The sequence below is a fragment of the Oncorhynchus keta genome, chromosome 9, assembly GCF_023373465.1.
Source record: "Oncorhynchus keta strain PuntledgeMale-10-30-2019 chromosome 9, Oket_V2, whole genome shotgun sequence".
Classification (NCBI taxonomy): domain Eukaryota; kingdom Metazoa; phylum Chordata; class Actinopteri; order Salmoniformes; family Salmonidae; genus Oncorhynchus; species Oncorhynchus keta.
This window is the reverse complement of record NC_068429.1, coordinates 23,279,886-23,301,913: the sequence shown is the minus strand read 5'-3', so window position 1 is coordinate 23,301,913 and position 22,028 is coordinate 23,279,886. Positions and strand designations below refer to the sequence as shown.

The following is a 22,028-nucleotide window of genomic DNA, read 5'->3' as shown; positions in this document are numbered from 1 at the left end:
TTTGGAAAGAACTAGTAGGCTTATGGCTTTGGAAAGAACTAGTAGGCTTATGGCTTTGGAAAGAACTAGTAGGCTTATGGCTTTGGAAAGAACTAGAAGGCTTATGGCTTTGGAAAGAACTAGTAGGCTTATGGCTTTGGAAAGAACTAGAAGGCTTATGGCTTTGGAAAGAACTAGAAGGCTTATGGCTTTGGAAAGAACTAGAAGGCTTATGGCTTTGGAAAGAACTAGAAGGCTTATGGCTTTGGAAAGAACTAGTAGGCTTATGGCTTTGGAAATAACTAGAAGGCTTATGGCTTTGGAAAGAACTAGTAGGCTTATGGCTTTGGAAAGAACTAGTAGGCTTATGGCTTTGGAAAGAACTAGTAGGCTTATGGCTTTGGAAAGAACTAGTAGGCTTATGGCTTTGGAAAGAACTAGAAGGCTTATGGCTTTGGAAAGAACTAGAAGGCTTATGGCTTTGGAAAGAACTAGAAGGCTTATGGCTTTGGAAAGAACTAGAAGGCTTATGGCTTTGGAAAGAACTAGTAGGCTTATGGCTTTGGAAAGAACTAGAAGGCTTATGGCTTTGGAAAGAACTAGAAGGCTTATGGCTTTGGAAAGAACTAGAAGGCTTATGGCTTTGGAAAGAACTAGAAGGCTTATGGCTTTGGAAAGAACTAGAAGGCTTATGGCTTTGGAAAGAACTAGAAGGCTTATGGCTTTGGAAAGAACTAGTAGGCTTATGGCTTTGGAAAGAACTAGAAGGCTTATGGCTTTGGAAAGAACTAGTAGGCTTATGGCTTTGCTCCATGCAGTGGAGAATGTAATACTGTGCATATGAAACGTAACTTTCATTGTTACAACTGGGCCCAGTCATACATTGTCTTTCCCATTTTCGGTATTTTGAACACATTTATATTTTAATCTTCTTATAATCAAGGGTCTGGGTATGCAGGAAATCAACAAAAATCATTTTTCAACAAAAAAACATTTAAAAATAATATATTTAATCAGATTGCCAAATAATGCAATATTTTATCTAAACAGCATATTATATCACGGCTGGACTTTGTCCAGGTCATGAGACCTCTGTCACGTGTGCTCCCTCTCCGGCCTCTAGGTCACCAGGCTGCTCATTATGGCGCACACCTGTCACAATCGTTACGCGCACCTGCGTGTCGTCAGACTCACCTGGACTCCATCACTTCCCAGATTACCTTCCCTATATATGTCACTCCCTTTGGTTCCTTTCCCAGGTGTCATTGTTTCTGTTTCATGTCTGAGTGCTGTTAGTGTTTCTTGTTTTGTATTATGTGCCGTTTATTTATTAAAACACTCCCTCCCTGAACTTACTTCCCGACTCTCAGTGCATGTCATTACAGACTGAAGTTGGTTTTGCCAAGAAAACACTTTTAGACCTCTAAGAGCATATCACAGTAATACTCTCCCTCATCACTAAATTACTGTAGTGTTAGCCACACATACACACATGCAGATGCACGCAAACACGCACATACACCACACAGTTAATAAAAACCCATAATCAGCCACACACCACACCGTTACTCACAACTCCATTCAGCAGGGAGTCTTTCCACTTTTCCACTACGAAACAAACACATAAAACGTTATAACTTTTTATCAGCACAATTCAAGTAAATACTCTCAGTCACAAGACAATTGTATATGTCAACATGCTTTTTAACAAATTGGTCTTCATGATGATTGGTTGATAACAAACTCTAGGGAGAAAACAAAGGGTCAAGACGTCAACCGTCTCAACCGAGAACATGTTGTTGACAGATAGCTAGCCGTGTGGTTTCTAAATGCAAAGCCAATGTTAGTTTTCCTATCTGTATGTGCGGCTTTGGCCTCACTGCACAGAGGGAAATGTCGAGAGGATGGCGAGAGAGAGGGGAATGGGGAAGAGGGAGGTAGAGAGCACGGTAAGGAGAGAAGGGTTGTAAAAATATACATGAAAAGGGAAAGGGATGGTAAGAGAACCCAGTGAACCATCGCTTATCACCCTGTTCCTGTCATGAGTCAGACCAGATGTATTTGCCCTCTATACAAGCACCAAACTTAATAAGGATCTGCCCCTTTTTTCAATTTTTGCCTGAAATGACATACTCAAATCTAACTGCCTGTCGCTCAGGCCCTGAAGCATGGATATGGATATTATTGGTACCATTTGAAAGGAAACACGTTGAAGTCTGTGGAAATGTGAAAGGAATGTAGGAGAATATAACACATTAGGTCTGGTAAATTATAATACAAAGAAAAAAAACAACTGTTCTTTTGTATTTTTTTTGTATCATCATCTTTAAAATGCAAGAGAAAGCCATAATGTATTATTCCAGCCAAGGTGCGATATACATTTTGGCCACTAGATGGCAGCGGTTTATGTGCAACGTTTTAGACTGATCCAATGAACCATTGCATTTCTGTTCAAAATGTTGTTTCAAGACTGCCCAAATGTGCCTAATTTGTATATTAATAACTTTTTATGTTCAAAATTGTGCATTCTCCTCAAACAATAGCATGGTATTATTTCACTGTAATAGCTACTGTAAATTGGACAGTGCAGTTAGATTAGCAAGAATTTAAGCTTTCTTCTAATATCAGATATGTCTATGTCCTGGGAAATGTTCTTGTTTTTTACAACCTCATGCTAATCGCATTAGCCTACGTTAGCTCAACATTCCCGTGGAAGGGACACCAATCCCGATGAAGTTCACATACACACACACACACTACTGAACTGGAATGTTTCCTGTAATTGTGAGTCATTTTACAGTGAGATGCTTAAGGAGTAACTGACTCAGGCGTGTTTTACAAGACAATTCTACATGTCGGAACTGGCCGAAAAATATTTCAGAAAGTTCTGCTTCTCAGTTACTCTCCCTCTCAGGCCAGATAGAATCAGGCAGAGAGGTTTCAGAGAGTAACCCACAAAATATGGCGCTGTACTGTATGGCTGCCATTTTGTGAGCTCCAACCCAACTTTGTTATTTTAAAAAGAAAATGTTGATTTTCTTCTACTTTTTATTATATTATTTTCACAAAATGTATCCACTATCATTTCTTATAACCAACAAGAACTTCTGAACATCAGATCAGCATATTTACTTGCCTTAATTCCAGCTTCAACTTCAACTCATATGCTCTGGGCTCTTTCTGTAATTCTGACCCAATTTTTGGGGGTGTCCAAAACTAAACACTGGCATTACACAGCTAAGAGAGGGGGAGCCTGGCAAGATTAAGGCGAAGGGAAAACAGGCCACCTATTCACTCCATTCTATTGGCCAATGTACGGTCACAGTTGGATGACCTTTGATCGCGGATTTGCTACTGACGGGACTCTCGTAACTGCAATATTCTCTGCTTTTCTGAAACATGGCTTTCGTACAACATGGCTACCCAACTCAGTGGATTCTCCGTTCCCTGAGCGGACTGGACAGTGGAGTCAGACATGGGGAGGGGTTTGCCTTTTCATCAACAACAAAATGGTGACTGACTCGAGCGCAGTGGAAGTCTCGACCCATTGTTCACCGTCTTGGAATACCTGATGGTCAAATACCGACCCTTCTACCTCCCGAGGGAGTTTTCAGCTGTTATCCTGACTGTTGTGTACATTACACCACTGGCCAGAAAATATAAAAATCTGAACCTTAACAAACGGTACGAGGCTATAAACAAACAAGAAAACTTGCACCCGAAGGCTGCATTTTTTTGTTGCCAGTGATTTTAATACCTCTTCATTGACACATGATGCCAAATCTCTTTCACCACTAGCGTTGATAAAGTCCTAGACCACTATCACTCTACCCACAAGCAAGTATACAAGGCCCTCCCTCGTCCCCCATTCGGCAAATCAGATCATGACTCATTACTCCTGGTTCCTGTTTACAGGCAGAAGCTCAAACAGGAAGTACCCTTGACTTGCTTTGTTGAGAAATTATCATCAGAATCAGAGATTATGCTACAGGACTGCTTTGCTGACGCTGATTGGAATATGTTCCAAGTCTTCGGCAATGACATAGACAAGCTAACCACCTTCGTCACTGGCTTCATTGTCACAGTGAAGAGCCACTGCTTTTCCAATCAAAAGCCTTGGATTAACACTGAAGTTGGCGCTAAGCTAAAGGACAGTGCTACCACTGTCGCGGACAACCCTGAGCCTACGTCTGAGGACAGAATAAGTACAAGAAGTCCTGGTATGACTTCCGCAGAGTAATCAAATGAGCAAAAAGGATATTGGAATAAGGTTGAATCATATTACAAAGACTGCGACTCCCGCCGCATGTGGCAAGGGCAGCAGTCCATTACAAATTACAAAGGAAGACTGAGCCGGGATCTGCCCAACAATGCTTCTCTACCAGACAAAAAAAATGCATTTTATGCACGCTTCGACAATAACAACACCATACTGTGCTTGAGGGCTGCAACCGACCCAGAGGACTGGGTGATCTCGCTCTCCGAGAGGTTTTTAATCAGGTCAACACTTGCAAGGCCTTGGGGCCGGATGGTATTCGAGGGCAGTTCTTAGAGTATGCGCAGAACAGCTGGCAGGCATATTCTGTAGTCTGTAATCCCCACACGTCTTAAACTGATCATCATCAATTCTGTTCCCAAGAACTCGAAGGGTTCATGCCACAATGACTACCGCCTTGTAGTACTCACATCTGTAATCATGAAGTGCTTTGAAAGGCTGGTTATGGCACATATCAACTCCATCATCTCAGACACTCTAGATCCACTCCAATTTGCACACCGCACCTACAAATCTATAGATGACACAATCTCAATTGCACTCCACACGGCCCTTATCCACCTAGATAAGAGGAATACTATGTGAGAATGCTGTTCATTGACTACAGCTCACCAATGTTCCCTCTAAACTTGTCACCAAACCTAGGACCCTGGGACTGAACACCTCCCTCTGCAAACTGGATCCTGGACTTCCTGATAGGCCGCCCCCAGGAAGTGAGGTTAGGCAACATCATCTCCGCCACGCTGACCCCCAACACGGGGGCCCCACAGGGGTCTGTGCTTAGTCCCCCCCTGTTCTCCCTGTTAATCCACGACTGTGTGGCCATGCACGACACCATCATAAAGTTTGGTGATGACACGGCGGTGGTAGGCCTGATCACCGGCAATGATGAAACCAACTACAAATCAAATCAAATTGCCACATGCGCTGAATACAACAGGTGCTTAGTTACAAGCCCTTAACCAACAATGCAGATCAATAAATAGAATTAATAAAATATTTACTAAATAAATAAAATAATAAAATAAAAAAGTAACACAATAAAATTACTATAACGAGGCTATATACAGGGGGTACCAGCACCGAGTCAATGTGCAGGGGTACAGATTTGTCAAGATAATTTGTACATGTAGATAGTGGTAAAGTGACTATGCATCGATAATAAACAGTGAGTAGCAGAAGCGGGATCAATGTAAATAGTCCGGTTGGCTATTTGAAAAATTGTTCAGCAGTCTTATGGCTTAGGGGTAGAAGCTGTTAAGGAGCCTTTTGGTCCTAGACTTGGCACTCCGGTACTGCTTATCGTGTGGTAGCAGAGAGAAAATTCCATGATTTGGGTGACTGGAGTCTTTGACAATTATTGGGGCCTTCCTCTGACACCGCCTAGTATATAGGTCCTGTATGGCAGGAAGCTTGGCCCCAGGGATGTACTTGGCCGTGTGCACTACACAGTCAACTTAGTGTATGTAAATATCTGACCCACTGGAATTGTGATGCAGTGAATTATAAGTGAAATTATCTGCCTGTAAAATATTTTTGGAAAAATTACTTGTGTCATGCACAAAGTAGATGCCCTAACCGACTTGCCAAAACTATAGTTTGTTAACAAGAAATGTGTGGATTGGTTGAAAAACAAGTTTTAATGCCTCCAACCTAAGTGTATGTAAACTTCCGACTTCAATTGTACATCTGACGATATCTAAACAATATCTTAACCGCCATCAATAAGAAACATTACTGTGCAGCCGTAGTCATTGATCTGGCCAAGGCTTTCGACTCTGTCAATCACCACACCCTCATCGGCAGACTCGACAGCCTTGGTTTCTCAAATGATTGCCTTGCCTGGTTCACCAACTACTTCTCTGATAGAGTTCAGTGTGTCAAATCGGAGGGTCTGCTGTCCGGACCTCTGGCAGTCTCTATGGGGGTGCCACAGGGTTCAATTCTTGGACCGACTCTCTTCTCTGTATACATCAATGATGTCGCTCTTGCTGCTGGTGAGTCTCTGATCCACCTCTACGCAGACGACACCATTCTGTATACTTCTGGCCCTTCTTTGGACACTGTGTTAACAACCCTCCAAGCAAGCTTCAATGCCATACAACTCTCCTTCCGTGGCCTCCAATTGCTCTTAAATACAAGCAAAACTAAATGCATGCTCTTCAACCGATCGCTGCCTGCACCTGCCCGCCTGTCCAACATCACTACTCTGGATGGTTCTGACTTAGAATACGTGGACAACTACAAATACCTAGGTGTCTGGTTAGACGGTAAACTCTCCTTCCAGACCCACATCAAACATCTCCAATCCAAAGTTAAATCTAGAATTGGCTTCCTATTTAGCAACAAAGCATCCTTCACTCATGCTGCCAAACATACCCTTGTAAAACTGACCATCCTACCAATCCTCGACTTCGGCGATGTCATTTACAAAATAGCCTCCAATACCCTACTCAACAAATTGGATGCAGTCTATCACAGTGCAATCCGTTTTGTCACCAAAGCCCCATATACTACCCACCATTGCGACCTGTACGCTCTCGTTGGCTGGCCCTCGCTTCATACTCGTCGCCAAACCCACTGGCTCCATGTCATCTACAAGACCCTGCTAGGTAAAGTCCCCACTTATCTCAGCTCGCTGGTCACCATAGCATCACCCACCTGTAGCACGTGCTCCAGCAGGTATATCTCTCTGGTCACCCCCAAAACCAATTCTTTCTTTGGCCGCCTCTCCTTCCAGTTCTCTGCTGCCAATGACTGGAACGAACTACAAAAATCTCTGAAACTGGAAACACTTATCTCCCTCACTAGCTTTAAGCACCAACTGTCAGAGCAGCTCACAGAGTACTGCAACTGTACATAGCTCACCTATAATTTAGCCCAAACAACTACCTCTTTCCCTACTGTATTTATTTTATTGATTTATTTTGCTTCTTTGCACCTCATTATTTGTATTTCTACTTTGCACATTCTTCCACTGCAAATCTACCATTCCAGTGTTTTACTTGCTATATTATATTTACTTTGGCACCATGGCCTTTTTTTGCCTTATCTCACCTCATTTGCTCCCATCGTATATAGACTTGTTTATACTGCATTATTGACTGTATGTTTGTTTTACTCCATGTGTAACTCTGTGTCGTTGTATGTGTCGAACCGAACTGCTTTGCTTTATCTTGGCCAGGTCGCAATTGTAAACTTGCCTACCTGGTTAAATAAAGGTGAAATAAATAAATAAATAAAAATGAGATGAGTAATGCAAAATATGTAAACATTATTAAAGTGACTAGTGTTCCATTAATAAAGTGGCCAGTCATTTCAAGTCTATCTAGGGCAGCAGCCTCTAAGGTTCTAGTGATGGCTGTTTAACAGTCAGATGGCCTTGAGATAGAAACTGTTTTTAAGTTTCTCGGTCCCAGCTTTGATGCTGACCTCGCCTTCTGGATGATAGCGGTGAACAGGTAGTGGCTCGGATAGTTGTTGTCCTTGATGATCTTTTTGGCCTTCCTGTGACATTGGGTGCTGTAGGTGTCCTGGAGAGCAGGTAGTTTGCCCCCAGTGATGCTTTGGGCAGACTGCACCACCCTCTGGAAAGCCCTGTGGATGCAGGCAGTGCAGTTGCTGTACCAGGCGGTGATATAGCCCGACAGGATGCTCTCAATTGTGCATCTGTAAAACTTTGTGAGGGTTTTAGGTGCCAAACCAAATATCTTCTGGGTCCTGAGGTTGCGCCTTCTTCACCACACACTGTCTGTATGGGTGGATCATTTCAGTTTGTCAGTGATGTGTACGCCGAGGAACTTTAAGCTTTCCACCTTCTCCACTGCGGTCCCGTCGATGTGGATAGGGGGTTGCTCCCTCTGCTGTTTCCTGAAGTCCACAATCAGCTCCTTTGTTTTGTTGATTGAGAGGTTATTTTCCTGGCAACATACTCCCGGGGCCCTCACCTCTTCCCTGTAGGCTGTTTTGTCATTGTTGGTAATCAGTAGCAGCGACATTATATAGCAGCAACATTATGTACAAAATAAGCTACAAACAATGCAAAAATAATAATTGCACAGTTGGTTTTGAGCCCGTAAAGCGCCAGTCATACTCTCTGGCGCCATTACTACAGGGAGGAGGTCAGTGACCTGGCAGTGTGGTGCCAGGTCAACATCTTCTCCCTCAACGTCAGTAAGACCAAGGTGCTGATCGTGAAATATAGGAAATGGGGGGCGAGTACGCCCCCCATCCAAAATGACGGGGCTGCAGTTGAGGGGGTTGAGAGTGTCAAGTTCCTCAGTGTCCTAATCACTAAGGACTTAAAATGGTTTATTCACCCTCAGGAGGTTAAAAAGGTTTGGCATGGGCCCTCAAATCCTCAAAACGTTATACAGCTGCACTCACTATTGTGAGCATCTTGACTGGCTGCATCACTGCTTGTTATGCAATAGCACTGCCCTCAATCGCATGGTGCTACAGAGGGTGGTACGGACAGCCCAGTACATCACTGGGGCTGAGCTCCCTGCCATCCAGGACCTCTATATCAGGCTGTGTGAAAGGAAGGCCCGGAAAATCGTTAAATGCTCTAGCCACATCAACAGGTTCCTGAACAGCTTCTATCCCTAAGTCATAACAGCTAGCAAAATGGCTAATCAAACTATCTGAGTTGACCCTTGTATTTTATATGTGGCACTGTCTCTATGCAAACTCACAGGACTCTACACACTCATGCATACTGACACTCCAACACACACATAACATGCAGACATATTTATTCTGAATCTACACCCACACACTCACGTACAAGCATCATATAAACTTCTGCTACTCTGTCCATCATATATCTTGATGCCTAGTCACCTTACCCCTATTCATATCTACCTCTATTCCTCCAGTATCCATGCACATTGTAAATATGGTACTGGAATTGACCCTGTATATAGCTTCTTACTTTCTTGTTTTCTTCGTTCTTATTTTTATTTATTGTGTATTTTTTCTAATTTATGTGATTTTTAGTACTTAATTGACATTGATTACCCCATTGTTGGGTTTAGAGTTTGCAAGAAAGGCATTTCACTGTACATGTGCACGTGACATTAAAACTTGCAACTTGAACACAGCCATGTGTCTGCACTGATGTAGGATCTTAATTTGAGCCAGTTTGCTACAGAAAGGAAATAATCCTGCAGCAACAGGAAATGTGATTTATTATGTGGATTATAATTCATGGACATCTTTGTAGGGGTTGATACAGTTTTTGTTGGGGCAAATCTAGTCTGAAATGTAAATGCGGAAACAACAAACTTTAGAAAACTTTTAAAAACTCAAGTACACTGCAAGTTTGTATTTCCTGCTGTACAGGACATTGCTCATCAACAAAAGAGTGATCAAATTAAGATCCGTCTGTAGCTCATCAGTGTGTGACACATGCAGCTACTAGACCACGTTCATCTCTGTTATTACCTCAAGGTCAAGGTCTCCACGCATGTTAGTGAACATGCTCTAACAAGGGAAAACTGGGCCAAGTGTTTGGTAAGTTTGTCCCCAAGAGGTTGTAACAGGGATGGCTAGTTGAATGACCTCCATGAATATACAGTCAAGGAGAGAATGAGGACAAGAAGAGGATAAAGGACAAAGAAGAAGAAGAGGAGGAGAACAAGAACTAAAGGAGTCACCTCTTACCTGCCTCCACCTCCTCTATGGATTTCTTCTTCTTTGGTTTGATCTCCTCCACACCAGGGTCGTCCATCATAACGTCCTCTCTCTCTTCCTCCCACTCTCTCCCATGTACCACAGGTCCAGCCTGTCTCACCTGTGTCTGGACACCTGTGGTGTCCTGTCCCTCTACACCTCCATCCCAGCCTAGAACACAGCAACAGAGGGCCAGAGACACCGACAAACCCAACAATGCCCCCCTCATCGTCTTACTACACTCAGAAGCAGGACCGGACTAAATCAGCCTACAGCTTAAACCAGACTTGAACCAGATTTACCAAGACCAGCACTGGCAGTGGAACCTGACCCCAGCTCTAGGAAGGCAAGAGAAGCTTCCTCAGACCAACTCCTGTTTCAGTGAAGCACAAAAGGCCCCAGGCCACCCACAGTCTCTCACACAGACCAGTCAGAACCGTCAGCTAACAGATGACTTGCATTTGCTAGACGAGCAACAACACAGAACATCCAACAACAGTCCTCAGGTGTAGAAGAAGTCTCAGTTGGAGTCAGTCTGTCTTGTAGAGTCTCTGAGAGCTTGAAGAAATGAGTTCTGGTTGGTTCCTTCCAGTAGCCGTGGAGTCTGAAAAAAAATGTGTATAAAACTTTGGTGTGTAAAATGCTTTGGTTTGTAGAAAGCTGCGGTGAAAGGTTTGGTGTGCAGATGTGTACAGAGCGCAGGCCTGTTTGGTGGTGGAACAGGAAAGAGCTGCTCAGGGTTTTAAAGCAGTCTCCTGGCAGAGAACGAAGAAAGGAAACACAGACGCATGCAGGAGTCTGGAGTCTCAGCAGCAGTAACACAGCACACCTCCTGTCTCCCGTCTTTCCTCGCCCTCTCACTCCTCCGCAGGCACCCCCTCTCCCTCTCTCCACTCAACATAGGGGAGGGGGTCTTCCACATGTCACGTTGCAGGGGAGAGGGGACAGAGAGAGAGAGAGAGAGAGAGAGAGAGAGAGAGAGAGAGAGAGAGAGAGAGAGAGAGAGAGAGAGAGAATCATTTAGAAAAACATTTAAATACAGAAGTTGACAATAATTAATTTCCAGAGTAAGTACTATACTCTTGCAACAAAAAGACAAATGTGAGTCAGTCTACTGAATCCACCCAGGACCCATTTGTCAATGAGTTCAGAAAAAAGGAAAACATTTTATTGGAGAGGAAAACTCATTCCATGTTTAAGAATGTGCCTAAATTGTGTGGTTGGGAATAAGTGTTTTAACAGACCTGGTAAAACACACACGTACACACACACACACACACACACACACACACACACACACACACACACACACACACACACACACACACACACACACACACACACACACACACACACACACACACACACACACACTGACCCAAACAACCCAGCTCAGCTCCACATGCCTCCAGGTCATACAGAGATGTCAGGACCTGTCCCTGTCTCCTACTCTGCTCTCAAGTGGAAAACAGAAGATAAAGAGAGAAAAAGAGAGATAAGAGTGTGAAAGAAGGGTGTGAACTGGAAGTGAATTTGCTAAAAAAAATACGACTTTACACTGGTTACCAATGGTGGGTCGGGACCTAGTGGTGGGTTGCATCTGATTCCTTGTGAGGTCTTTGCTTAAGACTGGGTTCAGGCTAGAAACATTGAATGAGAATGGCCCCAGAGGTTTAAGTTGATATCTGTGATAAAATATGACAATAAACAGTAATAACATATTAATGTGTTTATTGCTATTCATTCCTCAGAGACTTTATCTTCTAGTTAACAGATTTAGTATGCCCCCTACAGTAATCACACTGACAACTCATGCTTGAGACTACTGAGTCTGGTGGCCACTAAGTTCCAGAGTTATTTCTCCTATGATATTGTAGTTATGACAGTCAGATGTGCTGTGATATCTAAGAATTCTACTTCTACACCAGATGTGCTGGGATATCTACTTTCTTTATTTCTAGTCTGGAGCACTGAGTCAGCCTGCAGTGTTAGCAGGAGGGTCATCTTGACTTCATCAAGGCCATGCATCAATGAACACACATCTGATCTGATGTACAAACAGAAGATAGAAAGCTGCTATTCATAGATCATCAAAAGTCAGTGAACATTAATGCTATGAGCTCTGGAAGGCAATCCCTCAGTGTATGTACTTAGCTCTACGTACCTTATTCTCAATTGTTGTTAATATGATAATGTATTAAAGTTACACTTGTGCATTCCTGTATAGTTTATGATTTGGAAGGTATGTTAATGTCGAAAGCCTCAAGGATGGAAAAACCTCCTTAAGTACTGTAGCATGTGACCAGTCACCCAGGCCGATCAGTCATACTGTTTTCTTTACCGTATCATCTGTATCTGTGTCTCGTCCATAACCGTGGGAGGTAGGACCGATGAGGGTGCTCAGCGGTTTTTTAAAGATTTCTGTCAGTGAATGTGATACAGAGAATGAGGGTGATAGGGGGTGTCATGCTCCCCAAAAATCTAAAAGGGCACAAAGTACTGTGCTTTTTCCTGCAATCTTGTGCCATAATCATTATGTCTAATTCTCTGTTTAATATATATATATATATATATTTCTGCGTATGTAGGCATATCTTGAGCTGTCTGTATCCTCCTGACTTGTGCTTCTTTTTTTAAAGAAACAAAATATGCTTCTCTACATGGCTGCTAAAATCTGGGTAACAGATTGGAAGGAATGTGAGTCTTATTCAGCACGTTTAGTTATTGCTTGCTTTTCTAAAGTCTACTACCAACCTTGCCAGCAAGCATGCCAGCTAAGATTGTTAGACAAGCTAGCTACTCTAACTTGATTGATAGCCTGAAATGGCTTCTTGGTAGCTAGTTATGAGGTTGGGAGATTGTGAATATATATGGGCTAAAGCCTACTTCATAAAATTGCTAGGTGGCTAGTAGTAATTACAGAATTTTATTTTTTATATAGCTCTATATATTTTTAAAATGTAAAAACATACACTGTTTAATCTAGAGATAACTGATGGCTCTCTGACATCTGCGGCTAACAGAGAGCATATGATGGATTGCAAACAGATGTGCCTCGGCTGGACGAATCCAGTGTGTGTGTATGTGTTTGTGTGCGTGCTCCTGCTGGTCTGATTGTATGCTTTCTCATCATCCTCTATGAGTGCTGCTGTTTCTCATCTCAGAGACCAGGAAACTGCTAGAATTGACAGCTATTACTATCATATCCACTCCACATCTGTCTTCCTTCGTCTCCTCTGTGTGTGTGTGTGTGTGTGTGTGTGTGTGTGTGTGTGTGTGTGTGTGTGTGTGTGTGTGTGTGTGTGTGTGTGTGTGTGTGTGTGTGTGTGTGTGTGTGTGTGTCTTTTTTGCATAATAAATCATTCAAGATTGATTTTTTTTAAACTTCTTTAAAATTGTGAAGAAGAACACTATTGGTACAGTACACAAATATTTAACCTTTGTGTATGGACATTACATCCAAATAAGTTAACACCTTTTAAAAATAAGAAAATAACCCTATCATTTAACATTTCACAGCAATAATCCTTCGGAATATGGAATAGATTGACATAGTTTTCCACTGGCTTTTAAACAACACATAAATAGTAACTCATAAATACTGATATTAATTTACAGTGGCCTATTACATTGCACAAATACCTTTATGACATAGCAGGTTATAGTGTCTAAACTGTGAGCTCAATCTGATTGAAAATGTTCTCATCTAAAATTGATGATGGTTGTATTGTGAAGTGAGGAAGGTTGGTGGCGTGAACATTTGAATCTGTGGTCCCCAGTGAAAATGCATTTTGTTGTACAGTGGAAAGGTTGTAGGATAGATAGGAGGAGGTGAGGGGTATCTGACCCCACACTGGAGCTGCTGCTCAGGCAGCCCTTTCCCCTCACACTCTTTCTTCCACTTGGTGCGTCGGTTCTGGAACCAGATCTTAACCTGGGTCTCTGTGAGACAGAGCATCAAGGCGATGGCGTAGCGCTCGAACACAGACAGGTAGTGGCTGCTGTGGAAACTATGTTCTAGAATGTGTAGTTGATCCAAGGTGAACGCTGTCCGAACCCGCCGTGACTTGTCCTTTGACCTCTCCAGGCTACTGCACACAGATGCAGGGTGAGACTCCCTTTCCACTGAGTCCACTGTGGTGGAGCATTTACTGGCTGCTGGACCACTTGGGAATTCTACTCTCTTGGAATGGCTTTCTGGAATGGCTGCCCCACCTGAATATTAAAATAGTGAGTTTAGAGAAGGACCTCAACCATTCTAATCTGCAGTTATGATGATATGGGTTGAATGCTGATAAAGAATAATGTTAAAAGTTAATTGTTGAGGGCTGGGCCAAAAATAAATAACTCAACACTGCCTTCTGGGAAATAACTAATACTACTGTATCAACTGTAGCAGTACTAAGCCATGCCTATAAACTAAACTTCTGCATCAACCCTATATCTCAATCTAAGGATAATATTTATTTATAAAATATAACTAGTAAGTAAATGGCTTTTAAACCCTTTACGTTTTCGAAAGAAATAGTTATAATAACTGAACACTCCTACCTGTGGTCTGTCTTGCAGCATCACTCTCAGCAGTTGAACCATGGCTCGGATGGGTACTGCTTGGACTCCCAGTGAATTTAGACGGATCCATGATGTCTGCTACAGAGAAAGAGGTTCTGCTAACCTGTGACAACTTTTCTGGCTGCATTTTAATTATCTGTTGTGTAAATTTGGACGAAAATGCGCACGTTTTTCAGTGAAGGAGGTGGTAGATAACTCGAGTACCACTGCGCGCGCCACCTTACATCCCCGTGTCTGATTCTTGTTGCCCTGGCGCCCCTCAATTTATACAGGTCAAGCACACGCCGCTCCCCCGCATAAAATTAACATTTCCACAGTTACAAGTGCACGGCTGCGCTCTGCAAGAAAAAACACGTGCTCCTTCCTGCGTGCGTAATTTGGCGCGCGCAACACGCACGGACACACACACACGAACAAACAACACTGGCCGAGTGTGTGGAAGAAGGAACCCCTGCGAGGGCACTTTAAAATGCTAATGAGCGCTCTCGGATGTCTCGGTTATTTATTGCAGAGCATCTGGTTAAAATGTGCCATTTTCTTTACAACCGTGTTCCTTTTTGTCGTTTGGCTTGTCATTATTTGCAATTGTGTGGTTTTACGCTGGTAGGACACGTGAACTCTGGTTGTCATTCTAAGTAATCGACTCCTCTCAGAGTGAAAGTGATGCTGCTTCACTTGTGCACGAATATCAATAGAAACATTTGTGTTTTTTATTGGATGTGGTTAAAATGTATAGCTTTGTAGTGAGTCTAATCACACAAACACTTAGCTATAATTAGAGGTCCACACATTTACAACTAACACGATTATGAGTGCAATAGCCCATCTGTCTGCTCAACAGTATGAAACTTAAGACCTAACTAAAGCATTTTGTGCCTATTAGTTAACTTGGAGCTTATTTTCCTGTCGTAATTTGTGCTGTTGTAGCCTACTGTTAGAACACATAGTTTCAGAATCCCTTGATAACGGTTCTCCAAATGTGTTCTTCATTGGTGTATCAGTTTCTCTCCACTGTTTCCAAGTATACCTGGTAGGCTCGAAGTGGGAACCTATTACTATCCTATTGTGGACTGTAGGCTAGATTTCAAACCAATCCACATACTTTTATGTAAAATCTCTTACTATTTTTCATCTCTCAAACAAACCATAGAAGCAACATCAACCACATAGCATAATATGACCACAGAGAGATCCACGGGGAAGTTTGTATAATAATAAATCCCACTGATATGTGCACATTGGATAAGTGGGTTGTTCCCCGAAATTAGTGCCTTTTGCGTCCCTTTGATATTTCAAGTAGAAATTGTGCAGCAATACATTTTTAAAAGCCTGTTATATTAAATTAAGTGCCCTCTAATTTACCCCCTACTCGGTAATCTAGTTACATAACAAAAAATTGCCATCAAAATCCATACATTTAAGCTATAGATCTGTTTTTTGCATTGGATGCATCTCAATCGACAGCATCTGTCAGTGTCTCACTTCTACATCTGTGGTGATCGGTGGTAGAGCTAGAGAGGTGTGTCACGTTCTGTCCATCGTTCGTATGTGTTTTCCTTGTTTTAGTGTTGGTCAGGACGTGAGCTGGGTGGGCATTCTATGTTGTGTGTCTGGTTTGTCTATTTCTATGTTTGGCCTGATATGGTTCTCAATCAGAGGCAGGTGTTAGTCATTGTCTCTGATTGGGAACCATATTTAGGTAGCCTGTTTTGTGTTGGGTTTTGTGGGTGATTGTTCCTGTCTCTGTGTTTTGCACCAGATAGGGCTGTTTTTGGTTTTCCACGGTCATTGTTTTGTAGTGTTCATGTTTATCCGTTTTTGATTAAACATGAGTCAATATAACCACGCTGCGTTTTGGTCCTCCTCTACTTCACCACAGGAAAACCCTAACAAGGTGTTTGACAGAGCATGAGACATCCGAAAACCAGTCTTCTCACAAAAACATCTGTAGCGTCCAAACAGTTTTGACCACTCTATGGAAAGGGGAGATTCTCACAAACAGACGATGATGATCCGTTTTGCTCTACGAATCCCACAAGTTTTCAGGAAACCAGTCTGAACTCGGTACAGTTGATGTGCCAACTTCTGTTTGGTAGCGTCCAAACTGTTTTGGAAAGGGGAGATTTTCACGAACATGGTGGAAAATTGCTCTCTGACCTCAACAAAGTGTTACGGGACTGGTCTGAAAAAAATTGGGGAAAAATGGAAGTATGAAGGTAGTTTTGTTCCTACCAAAAGAATGGGTTAAATATGTGTAAAAAATATATATATTTCCAGAGTTTAAAATAAATATCTCCTAGATTTAGGATAGACACTTCAAAACCTTGTTTTTTTATTTTTGGACTGTCCTTTTTGCCATTTCTGAATGTTTTATTCAATGCGTTTCTATGGACTTTAGTAGTAAAGGCCAAAATCTATATTTTACCCAAGAAAATATATCTATATTTTTGTGATACCCAAAGGGTCCTAAAATTCTAAATCAGATACCTAAATAATCCATAGTATGACCATCTTAAAACAATTCCATTCTGTCAGTTTAGCACCCCCTTCTCCCCCAATGTCTTAGACTCAAAATAATTCATATTGACCACAAGTCTGTCCCTCACTTTAATATGGCGAAACTATTCCTTTTAAATACATATTTTTAAATAAACATTGAACATCTAATAGTAAAATCCAGGTGTAAAAGCAGGTGAGCTGTGGTGGAAAACTGAGTGGATATAACTATATAATTTACTTAACAACAGTTAAAAGCATTTCTAACCATACTCAGGGGAGATCTTAGCAATCCACAGCAATAGGATTCCATTATGGTCTATCTGTCTGCAACACTTTTAGCCACACGCCTATGTGGTATAATGGTGCCCTGTGTACCTCTGCTGTCCTCAGGGTTTGAATGGAGGAAACTGGCCATGAATATCTGAATGGCGTTACATTGTTGGTCAAATCAACTCAAAGTGTATTTGTCACGTATGTGGAATACAACAGGTGTAGGTAGACCTTACAGTGAAATTCTTACTTACAGGCTCTAACCAACAATGCAATAAAAAAAAGGTATTAGGTGAACAATAGGTAAGTAAAGAAATAAAAACAACAGTAAAGAGACAGTGAGTAATAACAGTAGTGAGGCTACATACAGGCACTGGTTAGTCGGGCTGATTGAGGTAGTATGTACATGTAGATATGGTTAAAGTGTCTATGCATATATGATAAACAGACAGTAGCAGTAGCGTAAAAGAGGGGTTGGAGGGTGGTGGGTGGCGGGACACAATGCAGATAGCCCAGTTAGCCAATTTGCGAGGGCACTGATTGGTCGGGCTAATTGAGGTAGTATGTACATGAATGTATAGTTAAAGTGACTATGTATATATGATAAACAGAGAGTAGCAGCAGCATAAAAGAGGGGTTAGGGGGAGGCACACAATGCAAATAATATAGCCCATCCAACTACCTCATCCCCATACTGTATTTATTTATTTATTTATCTTGCTGCTTTGCACCCCCAGTATCTCTACTTGCACATTCATCTTCTGCACATCAATCACCCCAGTGTTTAATTGCTATATTGTAATTACTTCGCCACCATGCCCTATTTATTGCCTTACCTCCCTTATCCTACCTCATTTGCCCACACTGCATATGGATTTTTTTCTACTCTATTATTGACTGTATGTTTGTTTATTCCATGTGTAACTCTGTGTTGTTGTATGTGTCAAACTGCTTTGCTTTATTCTTGGCCAGGTCGCAGTTGTAAATGAAAACTTGTTCTCAATTAGTGTAACCAATGTTAATTGGCTAGTTAGTTAGCGGTGGTGCACGCTAATAGTGGTTCAATCGGTGATGTTACTCTCCCTGAGACCTGAAGTAGTTGTTCCTCTTGCTCTGCAAGGGCAGTGGCTTTGGTGGAGCGATGGGTAACGATGCTTCGTGCGTGACAGTTGTCAGTGTGTGCAGAGGGTCCCTGGTTCAAGCCTGGCGAGGGGACGAACTAAATTTAAACTGTTACACTAGCCTACCTGGTTAAACAAAGGTGAAATATATATATTTTTTAAATAGTCTGGGTAGCCATTTGATTACCTGTTCAGGAGTCTTATGGCTTTTGGGTAAAAACTGTTGAGAAGCCTTTTTGTCCTAGACTTGGCACTCCGGTACAGCTTGCCATGCGGTAGTAGAGAGAACAGTCTATGACTGGGGTGGGGTCTTTTACAATTTTTAGGGCCTTCCTCTGACACCGCCTGGTGTAGAGGTCCTGGTTGGCAGGCAGCATAGCCCCTGTGATGTACTGGGCCGTACACACTACCCTCTGTTTTTTATTTTTTATTTCACCTTTATTTAACCAGGTAGGCTAGTTGAGAACAAGTTCTCATTTGCAACTGCGACCTGGCCAAGATAAAGCATAGCAGTGTGAACAGACAACACAGAGTTACACATGGAGTAAACAATTAGCAAGTCAATAACACAGTAGAAAAAATGGGCAGTCTATATACAATGTGTGCAAAAGGCATGAGGTAGGCGAATAATACAATTTTGCAGATTAACACTGGAGTGATAAATGGTCATGTACAGGTAGAGATATTGGTGTGCAAAAGAGCAGGAAAGTAAATAAATAAAAACAGTATAAAAACAGTATGGGAATGAGGTAGGTGAAAATGGGTGAGCTATTTACCTTTAGACTATGTACAGCTGATCGGTTAGCTGCTCGGATAGCTGATGTTTGAAGTTGGTGAGGGAGATAAAAGTCTCAACTTCAGCGATTTTTGCAATTCATTCCAGTCACAGGCAGCAGAGTAGAACGAAAGGCGGCCAAATGAGGTGTTGGCTTTAGGGATGATCAGTGTGATACACCTGCTGGAGCGCGTGCTACGGATGGGTGTTGCTATCGTGACCAGTGAACTGAGATAAGGCGGAGCTTTACCTAGCATGGACTTGTAGATGACCTGGAGCCAGTGGGTCTGGCACGGATATGTAGTGAGGGCCAGCCGACTAGAGCATACAGGTCGCAGTGGTGGGTGGTATAAGGTGCTTTAGTGACAAAACGGATGGCACTGTGATAGACTGCATCCAGTTTGCTGAGTAGAGTGTTGGAAGCCATTTTGTAGATGACATCGCCAAAGTCGAGGATCGGTAGGATAGTCAGTTTTACTAGGGTAAGCTTGGCAGCGTGAGTGAAGGAGGCTTTGTTGCGGGTAGAAAGCCGACTCTTGATTTGATTTTTGATTGGAGATGTTTGATGTGAGTCTGGAAGGAGAGTTTGCAGTCTAGCCAGACACCTAGGTACTTATAGATGTCCACATATTCAAGGTCGGAACCATCCAGGGTGGTGATGCTAGTCGGGCATGCGGGGCATGCAGCGATCGGTTGAAAAGCATGCATTTGGTTTTACTCGCGTTTAAGAGCAGTTGGAGGCCACGGAAGGAGTGCTGTATGGCATTGAAGCTCGTTTGGAGGTTTGATAGCACAGTGTCCAATGACGGGCCGAAAGTATATAGAATGGTGTCGTCTGCGTAGAGGTGGATCAGGGAATCGCCCGCAGCAAGAGCAACATCATTGATATATACAGAGAAAAGAGTCGGCCCGAGAATTGAACCCTGTGGCACCCCATAGAGACTGCCAGAGGACCGGACAGCATGCCCTCCGATTTGACACACTGAACTCTGTCTGCAAAGTAATTGGTGAACCAGGCAAGGCAGTCATCCGAAAAACCGAGGCTGTTGAGTCTGCCGATAAGAATATGGTGATTGACAGAGTCGAAAGCCTTGGCGAGGTCGATGAAGACGGCTGCACAGTACTGTCTTTTATCGATGGCGGTTATGATATCGTTTAGTACCTTGAGTGTGGCTGAGGTGCACCCGTGACCTTCGGAAACCAGATTGCACAGCGGAGAAGGTACGATGGAATTCGAGATGGTCAGTGACCTGTTTGTTGACTTGGCTTTCAAGACCTTAGATAGGCAGGGCAGGATGGATATAGGTCTATAGCAGTTTGGGTCCAGGGTGTCTCCCCTTTGAAGAGGGGGATGACTGGGCAGCTTTCCAATCCTTGGGGATCTCAGACGATATGAAAGAGACGTTGAACAGGCTGGTAATAGGGGTTGCGACAATGGCGGCAGATAGTTTCAGAAATAGCGGGTCCAGATTGTCAAGCCCAGCTGATTTGTACGGGTCCAGGTTTTGCAGCTCTTTCAGAACATCTGCTATCTGGATTTGGGTAAAGGAGAACCTGGAGAGGCTTGGGTGAGGAACTACGGGGGGGGCGGAGCTGTTGGCCGAGGTTGGCCAGCCGTTGAGAAGTGCTTATTGAAGTTTTCGATAATCATGGATTTATCGGTGGAGACCGTGTTTCCTAGCCTCAGTGCAGTGGGCAGCTGGGAGGAGGTGCTCTTGTTCTCCATGGACTTCACAGTGTCCCAGAACTTTTTGGAGTTGGAGCTACAGGATGCAAACTTCTGCCTGAAGAAGCTGGCCTTAGCTTTCCTGACTGACTGCGTGTATTGGTTCCTGACTTCCCTGAACAGTTGCATATCACGGGGGCTATTCGATGCTATTGCAGTCCGCCACAGGATGTTTTTGTGCTGGTCGAGGGCAGTCAGGTCTGGAGTGAACCAAGGGCTGTATCTGTTCTTGGTTCTGCATTTTTTGAACGGAGCATGCTTATCTAAAATGGTGAGGAAGTTACTTTTAAAGAATGACCATGCATCCTCAACTGATGGGATGAGGTCAATGTCCTTCCAGGATACCCGGGCCAGGTCGATTAGAAAGGCCTGCTCACAGAAGTGTTTTAGGGAGCGTTTGACAGTGATGAGGGGTGGTCGTCTGACTGCGGCTCCGTGGCGGATACAGGCGATGAGGCAGTGATCGCTGAGATCCTGGTTGAAGACAGCGGAGGTATATTTGGAGGGCCAGTTGGTCAGGATGACGTCTATGAGGGTGCCCTTGTTTACAGAGTTAGGGTTGTACCTGGTGGGTTCCTTGATGATTTGAGTGAGATTGAGGGCATCTAGCTTAGATTGTAGGACTGCCGGGGTGTTAAGCATATCCCAGTTTAGGTCACCTAACAGAACAAACTCTGAAGCTAGATGGGGGCGATCAATTCACAAATGGTGTCCAGGGCACAGCTGGGAGCTGACGGGGGTCGGTAGCAGGCGGCAACAGTGAGAGACTTGTTTCTGGAGAGAGTAATTTTCAAAATTAGTAGTTCAAACTGTTTGGGTATGGACCTGGAAAGTATGACATTACTTTTGCAGGCTATCTCTGCAGTAGACTGCGACTCCGCCCCTTTGGCAGTTCTATCTTGACGGAAGATGTTATAGTTGGGTATGGAAATCTCTGAATTTTTGGTGGCCTTCCTGAGCCAGGATTCAGACACGGCAAGGACATCAGGGTTAGCAGAGTGTGCTAAAGCAGTGAGTAAAACAAACTTAGGGAGGAGGCTTCTGATGTTGACATGCATAAAACCAAGACTTTTCGATCACAGAAGTCAACAAATGAGGGTACCTGGGGACATGCAGGGCCTGGGTTTACCTCCACAT

General features: G+C 43.1%; 2 protein-coding genes across 7 annotated transcripts in view; both read right to left on the bottom strand.

The window, feature by feature from the left end:
* Positions 1–10,753, bottom strand: part of LOC118387407 (adipocyte enhancer-binding protein 1-like) — a 38,355-nt gene extending 27,602 nt beyond the window's left edge. For 3 of the 6 annotated variants that reach the window (XM_052525498.1, XM_052525499.1, XM_052525500.1), the window contains exon 1: positions 9,920–10,749. In XM_052525498.1, the coding sequence (XP_052381458.1) occupies positions 9,920–10,157 (238 nt within the window). In that variant the 5' untranslated portion in view covers positions 10,158–10,749. Of the gene's footprint in view, positions 1–9,919 lie in introns of all 6 variants that reach the window. The other 3 variants (XM_052525495.1, XM_052525497.1, XM_052525496.1) reach the window with 2 other exon arrangements.
* Positions 10,754–13,248: 2,495 nt separating this feature from the next.
* On the bottom strand, positions 13,249–14,779 carry pnx (posterior neuron-specific homeobox). The gene is made up of 2 exons (XM_035775736.2): positions 14,480–14,779; positions 13,249–14,143 (listed from the first exon to the last, which is right to left on the bottom strand). Exons 1-2 carry the CDS (start codon positions 14,625–14,627, stop codon positions 13,635–13,637), a joined length of 657 nt encoding a protein of 218 aa, XP_035631629.1. The 5' UTR covers positions 14,628–14,779; the 3' UTR covers positions 13,249–13,634.
* Between the last annotated feature and the right edge of the window lie 7,249 nt (positions 14,780–22,028).